The sequence below is a fragment of the Uloborus diversus genome, chromosome 6 (genome assembly GCF_026930045.1).
Source record: "Uloborus diversus isolate 005 chromosome 6, Udiv.v.3.1, whole genome shotgun sequence".
Classification (NCBI taxonomy): domain Eukaryota; kingdom Metazoa; phylum Arthropoda; class Arachnida; order Araneae; family Uloboridae; genus Uloborus; species Uloborus diversus.
In genome coordinates, this window is record NC_072736.1 from 118,433,493 (window position 1) to 118,455,160 (window position 21,668).

Consider the following 21,668-nt stretch of genomic DNA (forward strand, 5'->3'; position numbering starts at 1 on the left):
CACAATCATTTCTTTTTAACACTTTTATTTAAAAAAATGATGTAAAAAATCGTCTCCTGCGAAAGAAAAAGTTTTAATGTCTTGATACAGTTTTACAGGTAACGCAACACAGATAAGCAAGAAGGATTTGAGATATAAAGGGACAAATTAAATCTAAGATTAGAGTGGGGAAGATTTTTTTTCTCTTCTGCACGCAATCTTTTTACATTCACAGTATTTGGTTGAAAGAAACTGCATTTTAGATTCCTTTGTTTAAAAAACGATTGTTTAGGGAAAATATTAAATTTTATGAATAAAATATAGAATAAATTTAATCTTTTCATCAATAAAGCCTAAAACTCAAGAATTTCAAACAAAATCCCAACAACCTTAGATCTTTTTGGCAAACCGAAGAAAACGCAAGCTTTAATATCCCTGGGAAATAACCAGAGCTGATGAGGAGTAGAAGGGAAGATAAGCTACTCCTTCTCCTGGAATTTTAAAGCCTCCTCCTCCTACTCCGACTCATTTACTCCATAATCAGTCTGACTCCGACCCCGCAACCATGGAAAGAACAGGATCATTCGTAAGAAATAAGCGAGCCGTATATTGAGTTAGGTAAAAACAAAGAATCAAAATTGCTGTGTCCACTTTCGTGGAAAACCTCTAATGTAGGTGTGATGCCTTTTACCGTAATTTAATAGTAGGACGAAAATGTTCCCAAACCCAATGATTACTTTAAGTGTTTCTGTAAACATACTGTGAAATCATGTATCATGATTAGTCCAAAAATGGTTTCATAACAAATTTTCCACGCAAATGCTGTCAACCATTATGACAAGTTCCCTCCGCGAAGGCAAAGAATGTGTGTAATCGAATCAACTTACCTTACACTCGCATGTGATGAAAAGTACAGAATGCCGGCTGAAATGAAAATGTGTTCGAATAAAATAATGTGTTTTGCCTATCCTGTTCTGAGAAGGTAAACCGGATGTTGAAACGTTGAAACGCTCGATGACGTATATGCACACATTTATCCTTGAGAATGTAGCTCTTTGAAACAAGACTAACGGAATCCGCCATTTTGATTCTCATGAAGTTTCCATTCCGAACGCCTTGGCATGACTGTCGTTTTAAATACGGCCCTTCGGATCCAACACTTTGAGCATTCTTAAGAAAGAGCAAAGGGTGTATAAAACTGAATAAAAATTTCACAAAAACACCGCAAAAACCACGTCCACCCCCACTGACCCCCCCCCCCCCAGAAATAACGTCCACATACAGGAGTGCATTTTGTGAAAAGGGCACACAATTTAGAATTTATCGAATTCAAAATTATCAGCATGCACATCTGTCCAGACGTAATGAAAAGAGTCAAGCGGCATCATTCAAAAAATTTAGTTCAAAAAAAAAATTTTTTTTTAAGAGAAAATTCTAAAATAAAACTTAAGAAAAGAAAACCTTAATGCTGAAATAAAAATTTTAGAGAGAAAACTGCATTATATCAACGCTGTCTATTTTAACGAACTGCCAGGCAAAAATTAGCAGAAAAAGGTTTTTTTTTTTTTTTTCAAGTCACAGTATCCACTCTTAACCTCCCATAGGGGTGCTACTGCTTTTATCCAGTAAGATGACACCGATATATTTCTTTTTATAACACTCTTTTAGTGTCAAAACTACTTTCAGAATTAAGTGCTCTGTTCGCAATTTCAATTTCCTTCTAAGAAAAATGATGAAATAGTAAATTCCTTAAATTAAGTGACTTCATTATGCTTCTCATTTCAAAAAAGAGCCAAAAAGTGGATGGGAGGGGGGTTAGTATATGTCCTCTAATAATGTACTATTTGATGTGCAATTAAATTAATTATGAAGTGTCTCGTGTAACAAACCTAAATAATTGCGTTTTAAAGATTTTCCTACAAATTCAATTTTATAACTTTTTACACATAAATTTGGTCATGGAAAAGTAATATAAAATACTTATTTTAATTAAAATTAATTAATAATCTTTGTTTCAATAATATGAAGCTATAGAATGAATTAACCAAGAGAGATTTTCTTTAAATTGAGCTAGGTATTAAAAATCGTGATAGATAGCACCCGATCCCTTATGAACAAGCTCTGTGTTGCTACCCAGTATATAATAACAATATTGAAATGGTTAAAGAAAACACTATTCATCATTGAGATGGAGATACATTATGCTTTAAATGTTTAAAACAGAGACAGTAACTTAAGAAATAGTCCTTTAAAAATAAATGCGTTGTAATAATACATATCGTATTACTGGCAAAAAAAGTGACACTACTCGAAAAAAAAAAGAAAAAAAAAACATTGCATTGGAGAAAATCAAGGTTTTTCGCAATAGTAGTCCTGAGTGATTTCGTCTCAAATATTAAAACTCGCACAAAAAAAAAAAAAGTATGATGGGATGTTTTCTGGTTAGTTTTTGTTGTCTAAATTAATAATGCACCTAAACTTCGAAATTTTTTCTCACCAAATTACGAAATTTGAATGTGTCCAGGGGCAGACTGACCCATCGGCCCTCGGGCGGGTGCGTACTCATACCTCTTTCATGTGTGCCCTCATACCTGTGCACCTTTTTTTTTTTTTTTATTGCAGCCCTCGAACCTGCGCGACTTTACTTCTTTCTGTTATTTTTAGCGCCCTTGAACCTGTGCACCTTCGGACTATTTATTTTTACTAGGGTTTGCCCAGCGGTCGAAATTCGACCATATTCATTACTGAATATTTGAGAAAACTTACATATGAATTTCCCTGTTTCTAACAGTTTTATTTTTACTCTTATGCATTTGAACATATAATTTTTGCATGGACTCACAATACCAAACAGTAATAATTTATTCCGATTTTACTTTCTGTATGTGGTGTAGCATAGCCTATTAATAATGCTTTTGCGCCAAAAAAAAAAATAATAATAAAAGAAAGAAAAGGAAAAAACCAACACAATCAAATCTTTTTGTATGTTAATCTCAAGATAAATGAATGAAAGGGGATATTTTGATGATTGGGAAATTGGCGTGGTCGTCAAATTCTTGGCGTGAATAATTTCATTTCGGATAACACATGTTCCCTTGTGATAACTCTAAGCAAATATATATTTCTCTACTCTTTGTTTACGTGTGCGAAGGGAAAACATTTCTCGCGCTGTCATTGGTGCGAAAAAATTGACGCCAATGGATAAAGACTGCCAATTTCCCAATGATCGAAATATTCTGAAATGATACCGCAAAACTCAGTTTATACGTAAAATTTCTGTATAAAAAAAACTTCTTATAAAAAGTTAGAAAAATTTTATACTGGCATTAGAGGTATAAAATTTCAAATGGTCAAATGAACCAATCCTACTTGCTGCATTAAAAATTGCATAGTGGAAAGCACTGGACGTCGCATTAATTGTACAATTTTAAAAAGTTTGTCTTTGTGATTTTTTAATGGTTAAGGGCTGTGCATATCTAATGTCATACTTTTTTCGACATATTTGATCCCCTTCGTCACAAAGTTTCACACTTCACCATACCCCTCCTCTCTTTGTTTATGAAAAACAGCGTGACAAATGCTATTTTCACTAAAAAAAAAACTTGCGATGGCACATTCTCCCACTGTATGTCTCTCTTATCATTTCTCTATCTCTCCTCCCCCTTGATACAAACTTACAATTTCATGAATCCCGCCTTGAAACGCGACTTCATTCTTAAACAGCACCCTGCTTTGCTATGCCCTGATATACCCTTTGATATGCCTTGTAAAAATACATAGTTCCCTACTATTTGTTTGCGTATGCATATGAAAGACAATTGTCGCGCTGGCATTCCTGCCAAAAATTTGACGCCAATGGATAAAGATTGCCAAATTCCCAGAAAAAACACAATCTTACTGAATGAAATGATACCGCAAAACTCAGTTTATACGTGAAACCTTTGCATAAACGAATTTCATTTCTTAATACTCAAGTAAGAAATGGCAACACGTAATATTATCTAGCAATTTCTTCACGCTAACTATGTCGCGTGAAAAAGCAACTAAAAATAAATTGTCACCAACCTTTAACTGCTTCTAGCGCTTTTACTAGCGCTTCTAGCGGATTGGCGTTTTTGTTCGGTAAAACCAGGTAGAACGTGTTTCAAAGTATTTTTCACGAGCTTTCCAACCATACCAAGCTCGAAGCATTAAAATGCATTTTTAGTGTAGAAAAATGAGTTTAAACAATGAATTAAATCTTAATGTTTCGCGCTTCCAACAATGAACTTCAACAATGGAAAAGAGATAAAATTAAAATTTTTGCGTTTCGCTAAATAAAAAACGCTTATAACTTTTTTTCTAGTGGATTAAGGTTATTGGACCTTGGGCACTCTGACAATTTCTTCGTTAGGAGTATTTTTAGAGACCTTTCCTACCATATCAAATTCGAAAAAAATGAACCATCCGTTCGCATAGAAAGAGTCATTTAGGACGAAAATGCGTTTTCTATTAATATCTCCGTTAATTAGCGTTCGATTTCAAAAATTTTTGTTGATGACACTAAAACTCGGCAATAGCTACCGAACAAAAAAAAGAATGAAGGAAATCGGTTCTCAAACAGAGGAGAAATCGGTACCGAAAGAAAACGGCTTGCCTATTAATATATAAAAGATTTATTTTATTTTATTTTATATTTTATTATATTTTGCGCTGGAACATGTGCAATTTCATGTTTTTTTTTTTTTTTTTTTTGTTCATTTATTTATTTATTTTGCTCTCGAACCACTTACCTCCCCCCCTTTAGGAGTCAAGGTTGACCCTCTCTTAGTAGACCCAGTCCGCCCCTGGATGCGTTACTATTGATTATAACGTTTCTACGCCACCACGAACCAGTTACGTAAGCTGAATTTATGCAAATTTTGTGGCAAGAAAAGCATTAAATTTAGATTTCAAATCAATAACCAGTATGTTTTTCCAAATTTTGAGTTGTGTCACTTTCCTTGCCAGGGTGTGATGTAAAAAACAAATTATAAATAGAATAACAGCAAGAATTGCATAAAAATGATTTCAGCAAGTGACGTAACCACGTAAGTTTGGAAAACAATACGTCCGACAATCCAGCTCGGATTCAAACGAATTTAATTGCTCTGCTGACACATCGTACATTTGATGTGTCAAAGAAACCGTGTATTTTCCAGCACTCATTAAACCTATTTAGTAGGGTTTTGATGAGAGCTGGTTTCTCGCAACAGGTAGTCTCGTTTTTCGATAGACAGAAGTTTACATTTACTTCACAAGGAAAGGAACGCAACGTCACTACAATAGAATAGGTTTGTTTCAGGAAACGGCAAATTTAAGCCGTTGTTTACAGCTATTGTTACGTGTGAAAGTCGTTCGATCACTCGCGATTTTTTAATTATGCTTATTATTATTAGTTTATTCACTTTCTCTGTCACAATGCGTGCGTTTTGCACCCGGCTTCAATTGTTGCCAAAAACAGTGAAAAATAATAGTAAATATAAAGTTAACATACTTTAAGTAGTTGCTCTAAGCAAAAATGGTTTAGAGTTCAAAATGTTTCACCTGAAATAAATTTCAAAACGAAGAAAACTTTTAAAAAAAATTTAAGAATTTTTTTTAAATAATTCTAAAGACTATTTCTACAAGCTGGGTTAGCACTGAAAAGTATTTAATAAAATAAGTATATAATTTCTTTCAACTAATAAAATTTAATCTATATTTTGAAATTTAATTTTAAAATTTATAAGAAGAAATACAGAAGGTATTGTGTAAGCCATTCGTATGCCGCCTATTTCCTTTTTTCAAATTTCTTATTTAAATTTTATTGACTGCGGTAGAACTAACCAAAATATGACGATATTGAGATTAACTAATTTCGGAGTGTTGTAGTCAAGAAATTATGAACTAATCTTTTCTTTTTCTTACAAACCAAGCATTTTAGGCATATACAGTGGGTCCCAAAAGTGTTCGTACACTTTGAAATTTTTTAGTAAAACCAAAGTAACTCGAAACTGAATTCGAATATGAAGTCCAATATTTTTTCACATCATTCCTATGTGATTCTAAATACAAACCATTGGTTTCTTCAAAATATTGACGGATCTCCTTTTTGAAACGGGTCATAAAACTAAGAGACAGAGAAATAACATGCCACAAAAGTCATCGTACACTCAAGTATTTTCGAATAAATTCATGATTAAAATTATCATATGTCGTTTTTTTATTATTCTTACATTGTGTTGACCCTTAACTGTCATTTGGCTTTAATTTTTCGTTTATTTATTCCTTAATATTGGGCTTATTACTTTAAAATGGCTGGTATTCGTAAAAAACCACAAACACCATTCGAAAGTTGAATTTTTTCCTCACAGTAGCGGTAAATTGGTTTGAAATGTCTCTAAACTAGTTACTTTATTTCATTCTATAGTAAAGTTCTTGATGAAATGATTTAAAGAAAGGAATCGGATCGAAAACAAGGCAAGAAAAGGTCAACAGACAAAGTTAACAAAGCGTGATCGGAGATTTACAGTTAAAAAAATTATGAAAAGTATACATTTGAGCGCTGTAAAAGTTTCTGCAGAGTTGAATGAAAATTTTTTAATTTAATTTTCACCTAAAATTGTTCGCCAAGTTCTCTGAATTGCTGGATTACACGGGACCTCTTCCTGCAGAAATTTTCTTGGCCGTGCGAAAAGCAAAAAGCTTACGCTTTTCGCCGCAAAATCAATGATAAATAAGCTCAAAACGTTTTATAATTACGCCTTACTTACAGATAAAAATTAATTCAACATTTTTGTTTAAATTGTTGTATAATTGTAAGTAGAAGAAAAAATTAGGAACTTAATCTTAAGAACTTAGTTGGATCAGTTAATCAGGATGGTGGAGGTGTTCTAGTGTGAGGGTGCATATCAGCATTAGGACTTGGTAGTTTGGAATTTTTTGATGAAATAGTGAATCATGCTGTTCCTTTAAATATTTTAAAAACCAATTTTAATTATTAGCCAAAAATTTGTTTATTGGAAACAACTTTGTTTTTTTTTTTTATTAAGGTAACGATAAGAAGCACACGGTATCCAACGTATGCGTCTAGTGCCTCGAAAATTGTCATAAAGTTTAGAAAATACCCCCTCAATCTCCAGATTTGAACTGAATGTAATGTATTTAGAGATATATGGAGGCTAGATTACGAAAATAGGGCTTTAAAACGAAAATAGAGCTAGAAACAGTAAGACTCGAAGTGTGGTTGAACACTTACTCAGAAATTACGCAAAAAAAAAGAAAGAAAAAGAAAAAAATTTATTCCTTGACGTTTAAAAGTTGTTATGAATGCTGCATGATGTTCTGCTAATTAATAACTTAATCAAAAGTTAGAATATTCAATAATATATAGACATTTTGTAAAGTGTACGAAGACTTTTGTGAGATAAAATTTCCGGCACTTTTTGGTTTTCAATTTTTTAAAAATTAAGTTTAAATATTTTTTTAAAACTTTTTATGTAGTTTTGTTAAAAAATGATCATAGATCTTATAATTAAATACCTATTCCGAAATATTAATTCTAACCAATGGATTGAGGCCTATATCGTTGAAAGTCGTAGGTGTACGAAGACTTTTGGGAGCCCCTGTATTTGCACATTATTCCGGGAACTTTATCTTTGGCTTTTAATTTTCAAATATTTGAACATACAGAAGATTTATGTAACATAATGTATCTCTCCTCCTCGCGCGAACTTATCCTTGTAAGAAGAAAGAAATGAGAATAAGTAAATTATTTTTTACTAGAATTGTCCTTTTTTTTTTCCATAAATGTGCCATTTCATCAAAAAATATCTGCAGAATGAATTGAGCTATTTCCTGAAACATGGATGGTCTTGATCTATCTAAATTATGTATTTTTTGTTTATTTATTATTTATTTAGTTCTCATGTATTTTTGTATGTTTTTTTTATGGTGAAAAGGAATTTTGTAGGTATTGCGTATTCTCTTGTGTCAAATTTAACTGGTTAATTTTTCAAAGTCATTTAAGATTTGACAAAAAACTTTACATAAAAATATTGGGCTAAATTTCTGATTAATTTAGACATAAAAATCAAATTTGTGTTATGATTTCGGATCTGATATTCAAAAAAATTAAAAATTGTCATGTGACTGGTCTGACCAATCGCAATGACATAACGTATATATAAATCAATTTGTAGCAATAATAAATAGATTAAATAACTTTAATGTTGACCCCTGAAGTTTGAACCAAACAAAATTATAAATTATAACTAAGCACTCTAGAGTATTTTCGGTTTAAAAAGAATAACCTTTTTACCCCAAAGAAATGTGTGAAAGTAGATGTTTTATTCACATTGCGAGAATTATAATGTGCAAGCATACCGCCTTCGAAGGCGGCCATATTGAAAAAGCGCGCAGGCCTTGTGTAAAGATGGCTATGGGTCGGTATGAGATCAATAAGCAAACTTCTTGATTGCTCAAAAAGACCGATTATTTCGAAATCTGCTCAATCCAAATTATTTTTTTCTGTAGAAAAAAAGGTAATACTGCTAATGTCAAAAAGGAACAAAAATGAAGTCGCACACCAAAGCTTTTTCAAATGAAAATAAATTCTACTGGAGAATTTAAGTGGGCAAAAAGCAAGAAATACATTTTTCTTCTGTCCTTTAAAGTTTTCAAAAATGTATTGAGCTTTTTTTGATACTAAACGCCTCAAATATAGAAAAAATGCCTAAAAATATACATTTTGACTTTTTTTTTGCTCAAATTATTTTTAAAGTAAAGTATTTAGTCAGTTTTAGAAGTAATTTTCTATGCGTTACCGGCAAAGGAAAAAAGAAGAACACAGAGGGGACTTTTGCCTCATTCAACGGTGCAGACGTTTTCAAATAGCTATTTAGAAAGAAACAAAATCAATGACTAAACCACTCAAAAAGTCATTATTCTTCTTTTTCTTTTGAAGTATAGGTAGATGAGTTTTCTTTCTCAAACGGGGGGGGGGGATACAATTTCATATTGAGAAACGATATGAGGATCTGAGGGCCTGAAGTCAATCATCGAAATTGGAATTTGTATGTTGGGGAATCAGTTGGTTCTTCTTCACACGAAGAACAATCTGACGACATTGAAAAGTTAAAAAAAAAAAAACACAACCTTTTTTATTTATTTAACTAAACGCCATTACAAAAAAAAAACAATAGTCGCTAAATATCCTCGTTAGAAAACTAATAACAGTTCACAAATCGTCGGCTGAGTACTACAACTAGGTAAATGTGAATTTTAGGAAAAATAGTTCACTTTCGTTGAAAATTTTTGAACAAATTAAGACGCAATTACTTCCAATCAAATTAAATTTAGAAATGGTAGATTGACAATGTTTAATCAAGTATTCACATTTCCCATAGCTCATGAAAGAACATTAGTTTGGTGAGTTTTCCTCGAAATAGTAAAAAAAAAAGAAAAACTGAATTGTAGTTACCTACTTACATTATTACCCCTACGAAATGACGTCAGTTGTCCCTCCAATCACCCATCCAAATAATACCAACAGTCCCTAAAAATCCATTCGAGTAAGGGCAGATATCCTAAAAATTCCCCATAAGAATAAGAACAAGAGTGTCTAAAAATCTTTTGATATTTAATTTTGGAAAAAAAATTGAGGATTTTTTTTTCTATTCTCTCTCTCTCTAAAAAAGTATACAGTCATTCGCTTAAATGAAGTTTCATTGTCATCTATTGAATCAAGGAAATCGAGAATGCAATCTACTCAAAATAGAAAGCAATGAAAACAGTTCTTTAAAACTGAACTCATAGAAATTTCTTCAAACTACCTCAAAAACATTCTAAATTTCTAAAGTTTGTTCTCCCGATATTTGTTCACGCGAGGTTTGTCTTTACTTCAAGGATAGTGAGAATATTTATAGATCCTCTCAAATTAAAAAGTAACGATAAAAAAATATTATCCTTCCCCTCACTGATGACAGACGTGCAGCCTTGTATTATGGTAGGAACAAGATTGAATGGAAAACTGGCAAATATGCGTTTTAGGGCCATCCTGCATAGGCACCAGCTGAAAAAAAAGAGCTCTCTTTAAAGCAAACAACATTTTATTTCTTCTCTTAAGCTTCCCTTTCAAAGAAGATTCGTTTAAAAGATCTTAAGTTTCTTTTCTGCAGACTCGTTTCAGACGGCGTAATTGCAAATGGGAATAAATTGTAGAAGAGGGTTTACGCAAGTTCTATGCAAACAAGAAAACAGCAGCTAGACAGTTTTAACAGGCGAAATAAAGTTTTGAAAAGTCCTTGGAGAACAAAGTTTCAGAGTTTATGATTTTTATTGAAATTTGGCTCGTAAAGTAAGCTGCAATCTCTTTCAAACAGATTTTATCATGCTAGCGAACAATGTTTACTTTTTCTTTCCGTACGTTGTATTCATTTTAGTTCTTTTAGTTTAAAGATAGATAACTTTTAAAAGGATTTAGTTGTAAAAAATGAACCGGAACGATGGATAAGCTGAAAATTCGGTTGGAATTAATCGACCCATTTATTTTCCTTGCCAAACCTCGCTATTTTGCAACTAAAACTTTCCCTCATTAATTTGTATGTATAGTTGGGGCAAACCTAACCTGGTAGCATTGTGGAAGCTACGCAGATCCTAACCTTAGCATTACGTTGCTGTCAAGTTAGGTTTGCACCAATTATAGTATTTTTGTTTTTTTACTTTTTTAAAAACAAAACCATTATTTTATGGGTGGTAGGTGGATTGTGTCAGATTTATGAAACACCAAATCACAGAAAGTGATGGGCATAAGTGTTAAGAAATAATTTTGTTTTATAATGTTCATCCACATATTCAAAAGCTGAGATTTCAAAACCATTTGAGTTTTCTTTTGGGATAATGCGCAAGAAAATTTGTCCTTCTTTTCCGATCAGCAAAATAGAAAATTAATCTTACCGGGAAACCATACGATAATGTAATAATGAAAAAAAAAAAAAAAAAAAAAAAAAATCTAAATAAGTAGCAATCTAAAGAGTAACACCAAAAAATATTTCTGGATGCATAAATTATTTGCATATTATTGCATGACTCCGTTATCGAAATATGGGGTCTTAAAGTCATATGAAATTTTAGGAAAAGTCGTGAAATTTAGCGAGTTTCAGTGGAGTGAAGGAAGACATCTTTCACACAATTTGTAGATATAGAAGCAGACGGTGAAATTGCGTGATCAATTTCTTGCCAAGTGTGTAAATTTGGCACTTTTCTAAAATTTTCGGCAGACTTTGATTTTATACCTCGATAACGGGGGCACAAGGGCAAATAATTTTTGAGTCAAAAATATGTTTCAAGATGCTCTTTCATTTGCTACCGATTAATTTACTTTTTTCGTTATTACATTATTCGTATAGTTCCCAGGTTAGATCACTTGCGTTAGCTCTCAGACTTTAAAAGTATAGACAGCGATTCTCTTTCAATTCGTCAAGTTACCAATTAATGCCAGGTCACGTGACAAAGAGTCTTCGACAATTCGCCTGAGTCAGAAAACAATTGCAGAAGCGCTTGCCACCGACTCTGGTAGTAACACACACGCAAACACACATTAATAACAAAAAGGGAGAAGTCACTATATTGATTGGCAAAAGAAAAAGAGCTTTTTAATTATTTGACTTGGGGAAATTCTTCCAAATTTGGGCTTAAACCCCTATAACTTTAGTTCTAACCAACTTAGAAGCTCCGAGCAAATATACCATATACGCAGTAAAATCCTCTCTTTCGATAGGTATCGGTGTTCATCACTAATTTTTAAAAGAATGTTACTTGCTTTTCCATTAATACCACCTTTAATTACAGTCCTCTGAAGAAAATACCAGGCGAAATAGGAAATTCTGAATTTTTTATGCCTGGTATGCGATTTTCGTTACTCTGGGCCCTTATTTGTTCTTTAATGTGTCCCAAAGCTGTGGTAAAGAGGGGTGCTATTGCCCCACAAAGAAGATGGACTTCTAATTTAAAAAAACACACAGTACATTTTTTTATCTACAAAAAAGAAAACACAAGAACGATTTACATTACAGGAGAGGGAAAGCAACACCCACAGGGCACCGTAGGGACTCGAACCCACGAATTCAGGCGGACGAGGCAAGTATTTCTACCGCTCAGCCACGGAGACTTTCCTTGAGAGCCTCTAGCATACGAAACATGCTTACTTGTTTAAAAAAATTACGTAACTCGCTATCTACCAGTCACTAAGCGAATAAAAGCAAATCGCGCAAAACCTTGGCAAAGTAAAACCGTTTAGCAATATTGATTGCCCAAAAATAATATTTTTGGTAAACAGTAAGCAGTTCACATCATCCTGTTGTGTTAAAAACAAAAATATTTTAATTCGGTCAGAGTTAACCAAACCATACTATGTAGACTGAATCAATTGCTTGATTCAGTATTTACTAATATTTTCACGAAACTATTTCACCCACATTGTCTTCTCAAACTAGACGATTCCGCTCGTTTTATCCTCCTCCTATATATACTTTTATTGCTTACGTTCCTTCCTCGGATAACACTTAATTCTCGGGCATGAACGTTATTGAATTAAACTCAACATTATTTCGAGATAGCCCTCTAAACGCCGGACATCCGTTAATTAGATTAAAATGAAAAGGAATCTCACTTTCAATCAAAGCTAATCGCTGGGAAACACAATATCGGTTCTTTTCACTTTTTCCTCACAAAGAAAGATCTCTCTCGAGGTAAAAAGAGCGATTCCGTCCCTCGTTAAAGGAGTGGCGTCATTCACGATGGTAACGAGCGGGGAGACCGAGGCCATTAGGGCCAGATGTCTGGCCATTAGGGCCATCGACTGGACTCCGTCGAGCTGGGACGCCTTCGTTTACGACGACGACGGATTATCATGACTTCGAAAGTGCATAAAAACCCTGAACAGATGCTGAGGAAAGAAAAAATCGCTGGCAGTATATTGATTCGTTTTTGGTTTAATATTTTTGTGTGACAATGGGCGAGGGATGAAATTTTCTATTCAAGTTCGAATTCTGTGGTGGCATTCGGGGTAAAGATGAAGATTAGTGGTCACCACTCGCCATGCGGCGACTAATTTTAAAAAAAAGTGGTGCTTAAAATAGTATCATTCGCCACCTGGCAGCCACTCCCTCCAACCGTATCTTATGTTATCTCATTAGTCCCCTCTTTATCTCCAGAAATTTCAAAAAAAAAAAAAAAAGTTTCTTCTTTGCAAAGTTGAATCTTGATTATAGTTAAAGAAACGTCAATGCCATCCTCATATAAATAATAGCCGATGATCGAGTAACCCGCATGTTTCAACAATGAAACTCGTGCCACGGCATAATAATTTGATAATATGTTTTGGTAATGTGCAACATGCAAGGAAAGACTTTGATAAGACAAGGCTGAACTCGATCCGGTAACTTAACTGTTTTACTGGTAAAATTGTAATTTAAGGAGAAGGAAGAAACTAAAACAATTAACGCTATCTACTGGAGTTAAGGATTCATCCCCTGGTGTTAGGGTTAAAATTTCAATTACAGTGAATGCCGGTTGATTGAATCAGCCACTTTAATGAATCGAATCGTCAAAAACGGAACAAAATCCAGCTTTATTGAATTAATCGCTTTATTGAACTAATCGCTTTATTGAATCAGCCGCTTTATGGAATCAAAACTGTTTAGAACAAACGAGAGTCTTGTAAGTGGCGGCCACTGTATCAAAATATCACCAAACAGGCAATTGGTAATTGCTTCGTTCAAATGTAAAAGAATTTTTACCCGTCATACCATGACAGGCGATTTCCTAGTTAATTATAAAAATTGTTATTTAAACAGAAATTTTTTATACTTTAGTAGCAAAACTTAAAAACTAATTTGTTGTTTAGTTACTTTTTCTGGTTTATGAAAAAGTGACGACGGAAGAAAACGAAATGCCGACTAATGAATTTGCTTCTTGTCATTGACGACCAGAAAATTTTCCGAACTTGTTCTTTAACTCCAGGCTCTAAAATTTATTTAAAAACCATTAATTTCCGAAGTATTACAGCTAACGCGAACATGAATACACACACCCATTTCGAAGACCAAAACTGGAGAATGTCGACTTTCGGCGGCGGATAATATGTAAAAATGTAACCGAATATTCGGTAAAAGATAAATTGCAACGTTTAATTCCACACATTTGCAAGGAACTGCACACTGGTTACAAGAAACCCCTTTTTAAATGCAAATGAATGAAATTTATGGACGAAAGGATATTCGAGAAAAACATTTTTTTTTGTCACAAACATATCGAATCAGTCATAAATTATGCTTTAATATAAAAATACGCAGGGGGCCGGTAGGGGTATACAGACTACCATTTTCGAGGGTGGGTGTGCTGAAGAATGATTCCCTCCCCCCCCCCTTTAAAAAAAAAACGAACCTACGGTTTTGGGTACGAAAATTTCTGTAATTCCAAATACAGGGGCATGCATGGGCCTGGGGGAGAAGAAGGGACACCTGATGGCCTGATTCCGGGCCAGAAGGGGCTCGAGATTTGTAAAATGAGGGTGAAAGATGTGTATGACGTAGGGATTATATGGAGCGGGACCTGTAAAAGTAATTTTTGACGAGCCCCAAAATTTCTGTGGACGTGCCTGACCAGGTATAGAGCATAAATGTTTCTAATTAATTTCAAAACCAATGAAGAGAAGTAATGTTTCAAATATGTACTTTTGAAAGTAATGAATAGAAATCGTTTACATTTCAATCATAAAGTGTTGAACGTAATGTGGAAGGATAATATCTGACATAACGACACATTTCTCTGAAGCAATAACTAGTCCATACTGGGTCCCTTGTTCTGGGTTGTTGTACTGCGGTTTCATTGTATAAATATCAGTATTTTTCAAGAACGTTTTTTTTTTCAACAAAAAGGGTAACAAAGGGAAAAAAATGGCTAAGAAAACAGCTCCGAGTGAAATGTGAAGCACGATAATCAAGTGCTAATGAAAGCAAACGAGAAAAGAAAAGAAAAAAAAAAAAACTTTCAGAGTTGTTGGCAAGACTTCCCTTTATTGTCACTCAGCGGTGAAAGTCTCCGCAATCCTCAGAATTCTTCGTACTTAACAATGTCGGTGACTTCCGAACTTCCCCAACTTTCTCGAAAAACTCGCAACACTCTTACTCTTTCCAGAGACCCCACGCTAAAACCAAGAGAAGCTGTCGCCAAGCAAATTTATGGTCCCAAAACTCTAATAAAAGTTGATGTCAGTGACTCGCGGAATGACAAGTTTCAGAGCAACATTCCGGAGACGGATGACGGATTCACCGCATCCAGCTTTTCTGCTGATGCAACGCAAGTGTTGTGTCGAGCATGATACATGTCACAAAGCATTGCAAAGATTCTTGTTAATATTTATTTGCTGTATGTTATAATTATCTTATCGGCGTCTGTCTCCACAAAAAATTATGCTTGAATTATTTAAGAGCATCAGCGGAAGTAAGATTATCATCAGGCAATGGCTGCTATTCCACGAAAAATGCTCCGTCTAAAAGTAAAACGAAATTCATCGAAAAATTCTAAGCAGCAAGACTCATCAACGGAATTGCGCATAGCAATTCCAGCGATACTTTGCGAACGTGATACGTAGGGTTAATTTCCATCGGAGCTCAGGTTTTATATTTCTTTTCAATTTTATGTGAATTTGCACCCCAAAGAGAAATTTAGAACGCTTACGCATGAAAATAACTTGCGAAGACTGTAGGTTTTCAGTGGACTCGCGCTACAACGCGATTCGACTTACGCTAAATGGCTATAATGCGACTTTTTCACGTGTAACGAATTTCAGAGAGCTAACGCGAATTCCTCACTCACTACAAGAAAGTTTTCGGCAGGATAATTTCGGTAAAAAACAGAAGATCAATTTATCACTCTTTTTCTTTCTTTTCTTCTTTCGACGAGTTACCTGATGTGCATACCCTTTGAGGGGGAGATTGATAATAATCTGATAGCGCAGCATAAATCATCATCTTCATTTTTGACTGATAAATATAATTACTGTGTCTACTGCACTATATAAGTATTGTGCTGCATTTCATTATTACTACATTATGTACGTACCGTACTGTTTTATTTTATGTCTCTCTTTCCCACTGATCATTGATTTTGTGCATCGCAATAACATTTTATGTTGAATAGTACAGTTTTTTTTATTACAGTTAAAATTCACTTCGTTATGAAAGAAATGGTAAAACATAGTTAAGAAATGGTTTGGAACAGTTTGAGAGGCGTTGAAAAATATCTTAAATACTTAGATATGTCTATAAAAGATTCGTAGACATACCATTTTCCACAACGCGAAATGTCGATTTACGTGAGGGTACGTGGAACGCATCTCTCGCGTTAGTCGAGACTCGGCACATTTCTTTTTTTTTTTAGAAATTGCTTCCAGGAGCTTTCATAGCACCTAGAACCTTGAAACTTGGTAAAAAATTACTTTGAGCTGTGGGGTACACTTGGAATGCTCAGTCTTTTTATCTTTTTGTTTTTGTAATTATTTTTTTAAACTCAAGCTTCACAAAAAAGTTTATTGAAAGGATGAAAGATTTCACGCACCCCTTATCATTCATTGCCACTCGAAGAGTTTTTTTCTGCGTCAGATTACGTTTTTTCATAGTTTCTCAGTTAATTAGAGGGGATGGAGCCCCCTAGGATTTTTAAAAAATCCATATGTACTTTAATGAAAAGGAGAAAGGTCAATCGTAACAGTCGGTCACTGAGAAGTCGTTTTTTTCTATTTTTTGGTCACTCCCTGCGCACAGTTCGCGCACATATGTGCTGCGTCGGGTTACAACATACTTTTCTAGGGTTCCCAAATCACAGGAAAGAATGTTGGTGCACAACGTTTTTTTTTCCTTTTTAATTAGTCAACTTCATTGTATGAACATTAAATCTTGCTATGAAGTAATGACTATGATCTCATGACTCTGTAATGGATGGTAATACAATGACGACACTGACGTCTAACTTGAAACTTCTTCTTCATACATGAATGAGACATCATGCTCGTGCATGATGATGTTGTGAGTTTCAATAAAAATTCTGACTGTTCTTATTTCCTCAGGATTTCCAACTTGGTGCATTTTAGAAAATCATGTAATTATAATGTACTAATCTAATGGATAACAGTTACATTAATTTTCAAAATTACCGTCAAAACGCTCTTGGGCGACTTTGAATTTTCGCCTATTTATAGTTAGCTTGAGAGTTTCAAAACTGGCATCCTCATATATATATATATATATATATATATATATATATATATATATATATATATATATATATATATATATATATATATATATATATATATATATATATATATATATATATATATATATATATACTAGCAAAAATACCCGGCGTTGTCTGGGTCAGTAATAATTATTAGAAAAAATCGTTACTTGCTTTTGTTTTCTGTTTTAAGTGAAAGAATTTAAAACACATCTTTTTGACGTGATTAAAAATCGAGTTTCTTCCTTACCCATAAAACTAAAAAAGCAATAAGTATAAAGAACAAAGTAGTATTGATTTAGAACCGAAAGCACTATATTTAAGCATATACAAATTTAAAAAACATGAAATTAATCTTCTCATGTTTAAAAAGATTAATCTGTTGATACTTTTTTTTAACATGGAGTCTAAAACCTTCTCTGTATGGCTAATGAAATACGAAGTGATTAAAAAAAAGTAGCTGCGCTCGTAATCCCCTTATACTTGCTTTAGTTATTTCGGGAAATTTCAATCATTGTGGCTCTTGGTGCGATTTTACCGAATTTGCGAAAGTCGTTTCCGGGTACCTTCGATGATGCTCCCCCATTCTTTCCTTACTTTGTAAAACGATATGATATTAATTTTCGTTACAGAGATATCGTCGCCAGATGCTGAGATATTTTTGGTCACCATAAAATGATGCTAAACAGTTTCATCCGAAATGTTACCAAAATAAGTAATAAAATTTGGTGATTGTTTGAAATTGTGAAAAAAGGAAAATTAATGGAAGTTTTTGTGCTGTTTATGGATTTGCCTAATTTAGTTGCTGGATTATTTAACACAGTAAAAAAAGTCTTTTGAAAATTCTTTGATTGGCGATATTTTGTTTACATGGTGCAAAAATTTTGGCGATCTGCTGGTTGTTTGGATAATGAGTAAGTGTTCAATCAGCATAAATAATAATAAAAATCATTAATTACATTAAAGTTCCGTTTAAATGGAAAATCATCAGCCAAATCATGTATTATTTACCAATCTTGGGCACAAAACTTACTTCAAGATTTGAATTGAGAAAAGCCTTGAACAATCACGAAAAGCAAAGAAAGTCAACAATACAACAATTTTCGCTATCGACAGAGAGTTGAGATGATACACTAAATACTGTATTGAGTTGAGGAAAGCCTTCGAACATGGATCTAAAAAGCTCATAACTCGTTTTTTATTCTACTTAGAAATTTCGAACAGGTGCCATCTTCAGCAGAAAAATCAGAGCTTTCGATGGACATATAATGTAAATATGTGCAAGTATTTTTTCATACCAATATTAGAGAATTTATACAAAAATTGTGTTTTATTGCCCCCCTAAGGGGGTTTTGCCCCCCATAACGGGACGAAAACTACCCTATGTGTTATTCTGATGCATAAGCTATATTATTGTAAAGTTTCATCAAAATCCGTTCAGTAGTTTTTGCGTGAAAGAGTAACAAACATCCATCCATACATCCATACATCCATACAGACAAACTTTCGCATATATAATATTAGTAAGATATATATATATAATAGCGAATTCACTGACCGAGTAACGCTGAAGTCATCAACCATGAAACTCGCTCCATGGCATGATAATTTGATTATATTTTTTGGAAATGTTTGACATGCAGGGAAATGCTTTATTTTGACTAAACTAAACTGGATCAGGTACTTAACTGTTTTACTGGTAAGACTAATTTTAAGGTGAAACCACTGGAGTTGGGGTTAAAATTTCAACTACCAAAATATCACCAAATTAGAAATTGCTTCGTTAAAATATAGGAGCAGATTTCATCCGTCATACCTTGACGGACGATTTGCTAGTTAGAGATAATTATCGAGTTATTTTGTTTCTCAAGCGCTTATATTTTTCCTTGCAGGTGGCATCGAAAGGGGAGAATCACAGCACCAGGCATGCTTCGAAAGCAGCAAATGAAACAAAGAATAGTTATAAAAAGCTCGTACCTTGTGAGTATATGTTTTTAACATTTTAAGCAAAACCTATTCCCTCGTATGACCTTAAGTTGATAACTAATTTATGTCTTGTCCGTACCAGTGTACTAGACGAATAGTGTATAAGGAAAAAAGATGAAATAAGCAGCTGTCGAAAGAACGTGTTGAGACATTTTTTTTTTTTTTTCAGATCCAAAAATTGTTTGCCTCTAGTGCCCATGTTATCTTAATATATATTTATTCTGTGTGTGTGTTTGTAGTTAATTTTTTGTGTGTAATTAAGTTGATCCGAGAATGGTTTAGAGTCCCGATGGATCGAATTGGAAACTTTTTTTCAAATTAATTAATTAATTTAAACATTGGATGGTTATATCTTCCAAATGATTAATATTTATTTCAACCTATTGTTGAGCGAGAACTGAAATAAATATTTAAACCGGTGCCAAAGGACAATAGGGAAGCCAGCTCTGATTTTTTAATAAAATTTTCTACTGTGATGTGTCAATTGAGAACAGATAAAGCGTAAAGAGAGACTGAAGCCTTCATTTCTTGAAAACAACGATTTTAGGTCCGTGATATATTTTAAAGATAAGTACTCTGGAAGAGATCTGGTTTCTTTTACTAGGTCACGCAAAACGCGTATTTTCCGTCGTAGTTAAACCATGTGACCGGATCGGTGCTTAAGTTTTCCTCACAAATGATCAGAAAGTACCGTACCTAACAACATTTGTTTCTCGGTTCAAATCCATCTGAGTTTTAGCACCAATGGCAAAAATACTTTAAGGATTATCAAATTAATCAGGACATTATTAAAGGAAAAGATGGTGGAATTTAAAGTCGAAGCACATTTTATTTTCGTCCAGATAAATTACAACAGGGTAGTTCTGTACACACAAGATCAGTGTAGTGAAAGGTTTTTATTTTTGGTGGAAAGAACAAATTAGGCAATATATGAAGTTTTCGTTCAAAATATCGAACCGCTAATCGGTCGGAGTTCGCTTCGCTCACTCATCGGCTGTATTACAGGAGCGTGGTTGCTTGGCGACTTTGGCCATAAACAATAGAGTTGCGTTGCGTGATTATTTATTTACTACTGTTAATGTAATGTATTGTTTTTTTTTTTTTTTTTTTTTGTTTATTTGGCAAAATATTTCAAATTGCAAAGAATTGTTTTTCGTTTTTAAAGAGTGTTTAAGTCATATTAGTTGAAGAACGTGTTTATTTTACATCGGCAGGAAGGGGGGGGGGATTTTTGCTTATTCAGGGAACTGTTTTTACCTTTATCACTTTTTTTAAACGATATCCTTTCGATTGTTTTATTCATTTTCATATGGAGGGCGTTGCAGCGGGGTTTCCCGTTTGTTCTAGATATGTAGTTAGTTTTTATACTTAATATCTGAGGATGATTTTTATCCTTTGAGTATGGCTGAAAGAATAAACCATACAATGTATGAAGATCTTTCAGGTACACGAGAAAAAATCGTTGATAAAACCAAGCAGCTTAAAACATTTTCTTTTTAAATGAAAAATTATCATAAAAGCCTTGTGCTGCAATATGTGTCGGACCAAATTAAAAAGGGAAAGCAAAAGCTCACCTTTTCATTCCTGTGTCCAACTTCCTTTTGTTCCCGGGCGCTTGAAACTCCTTTGAAACCGTTCTGTAGCAACACTTGGTAATCCAAATATTACTTATGTAATAGTGGTAAATCACTAATGCCTTTAATTAACTAATTAATTTATTCTATCTCAGCACAAACTAACACATAACTACAACTGAAATTGCAACACTTAACTAAACAATTATTACAGACAAGACTGCTACACTAGAGCGTTCCTTTTGTTTCTCTGAAAGTTCCTTGTCTATAAGTTCACGGCTGGTGGCACAGCGTGTCTGGACTTGACCCCGCAATTGCGCAATTGCCAGTGAGAGATCGCTTTCACAATAATATGATTATGGACACCACGTTGTCCACGTGGTTGTTGTCAGTTCTCTCGCGACTTTCGGTTGTGTTGGTGAGCATTTTGCACTGATGAAGAGGCTCCATTGTAGCCTTGAAATAGCTATATGCTGTACTTTCTTCAAATTTTGGGCTTTATTTACGTTGGTTTTTCGCTTTAATAATTTTCTTTTTGCTTATATTTTTCAACAAAACGGTTCAAACATTTGATAGTTTATTGAAATTTTTCAACTTTTCAATTTACAAAGTTTGAACAGAACAACGTCTGTCGGTTCTTCTAGTTGAGATATAAAATCTTAAAGATTGCCGAAATTTAAAAAAGGACTAAATAACTTGGCGAGAAATTGGAGGTACCACGTGCTTAACTGTCTGCATGCGGCAGAACATCCACCTGCAAAACGTCTTTCATTACTCATTGAAATTCGCTAAATTTGGCGACTTTTCTTAAAATTTTGGCTGATTTCAAGA

The 21,668-nt window shown here is 33.7% G+C and overlaps 2 protein-coding genes across 3 annotated transcripts in view; one reads left to right on the forward strand and one right to left on the reverse strand.

Moving 5' to 3' along the window:
• Positions 1-965, reverse strand: part of LOC129224506 (peroxiredoxin 1-like) — a 33,321-nt gene extending 32,356 nt beyond the window's left edge. The window contains exon 1 of one of the 2 annotated variants that reach the window (XM_054858969.1): positions 867-965. Coding sequence is in view for 1 of the 2 variants with exons in the window: in XM_054858968.1 (XP_054714943.1) it covers positions 740-757 (18 nt within the window). In the remaining variant the exon portion in view is untranslated. Of the gene's footprint in view, positions 1-739; positions 773-866 lie in introns of those variants that run through there. The other variant, XM_054858968.1, reaches the window with a different exon arrangement.
• LOC129224505 (receptor-type tyrosine-protein phosphatase kappa-like) overlaps positions 1-21,668 on the forward strand; it is a 166,465-nt gene that overhangs the window by 77,603 nt on the left and 67,194 nt on the right. Inside the window, exon 2 of the mRNA XM_054858967.1 lies at positions 19,170-19,257. Coding sequence (XP_054714942.1) covers positions 19,170-19,257 — 88 coding nt within the window. The remainder of the gene's footprint in view (positions 1-19,169; positions 19,258-21,668) is intronic.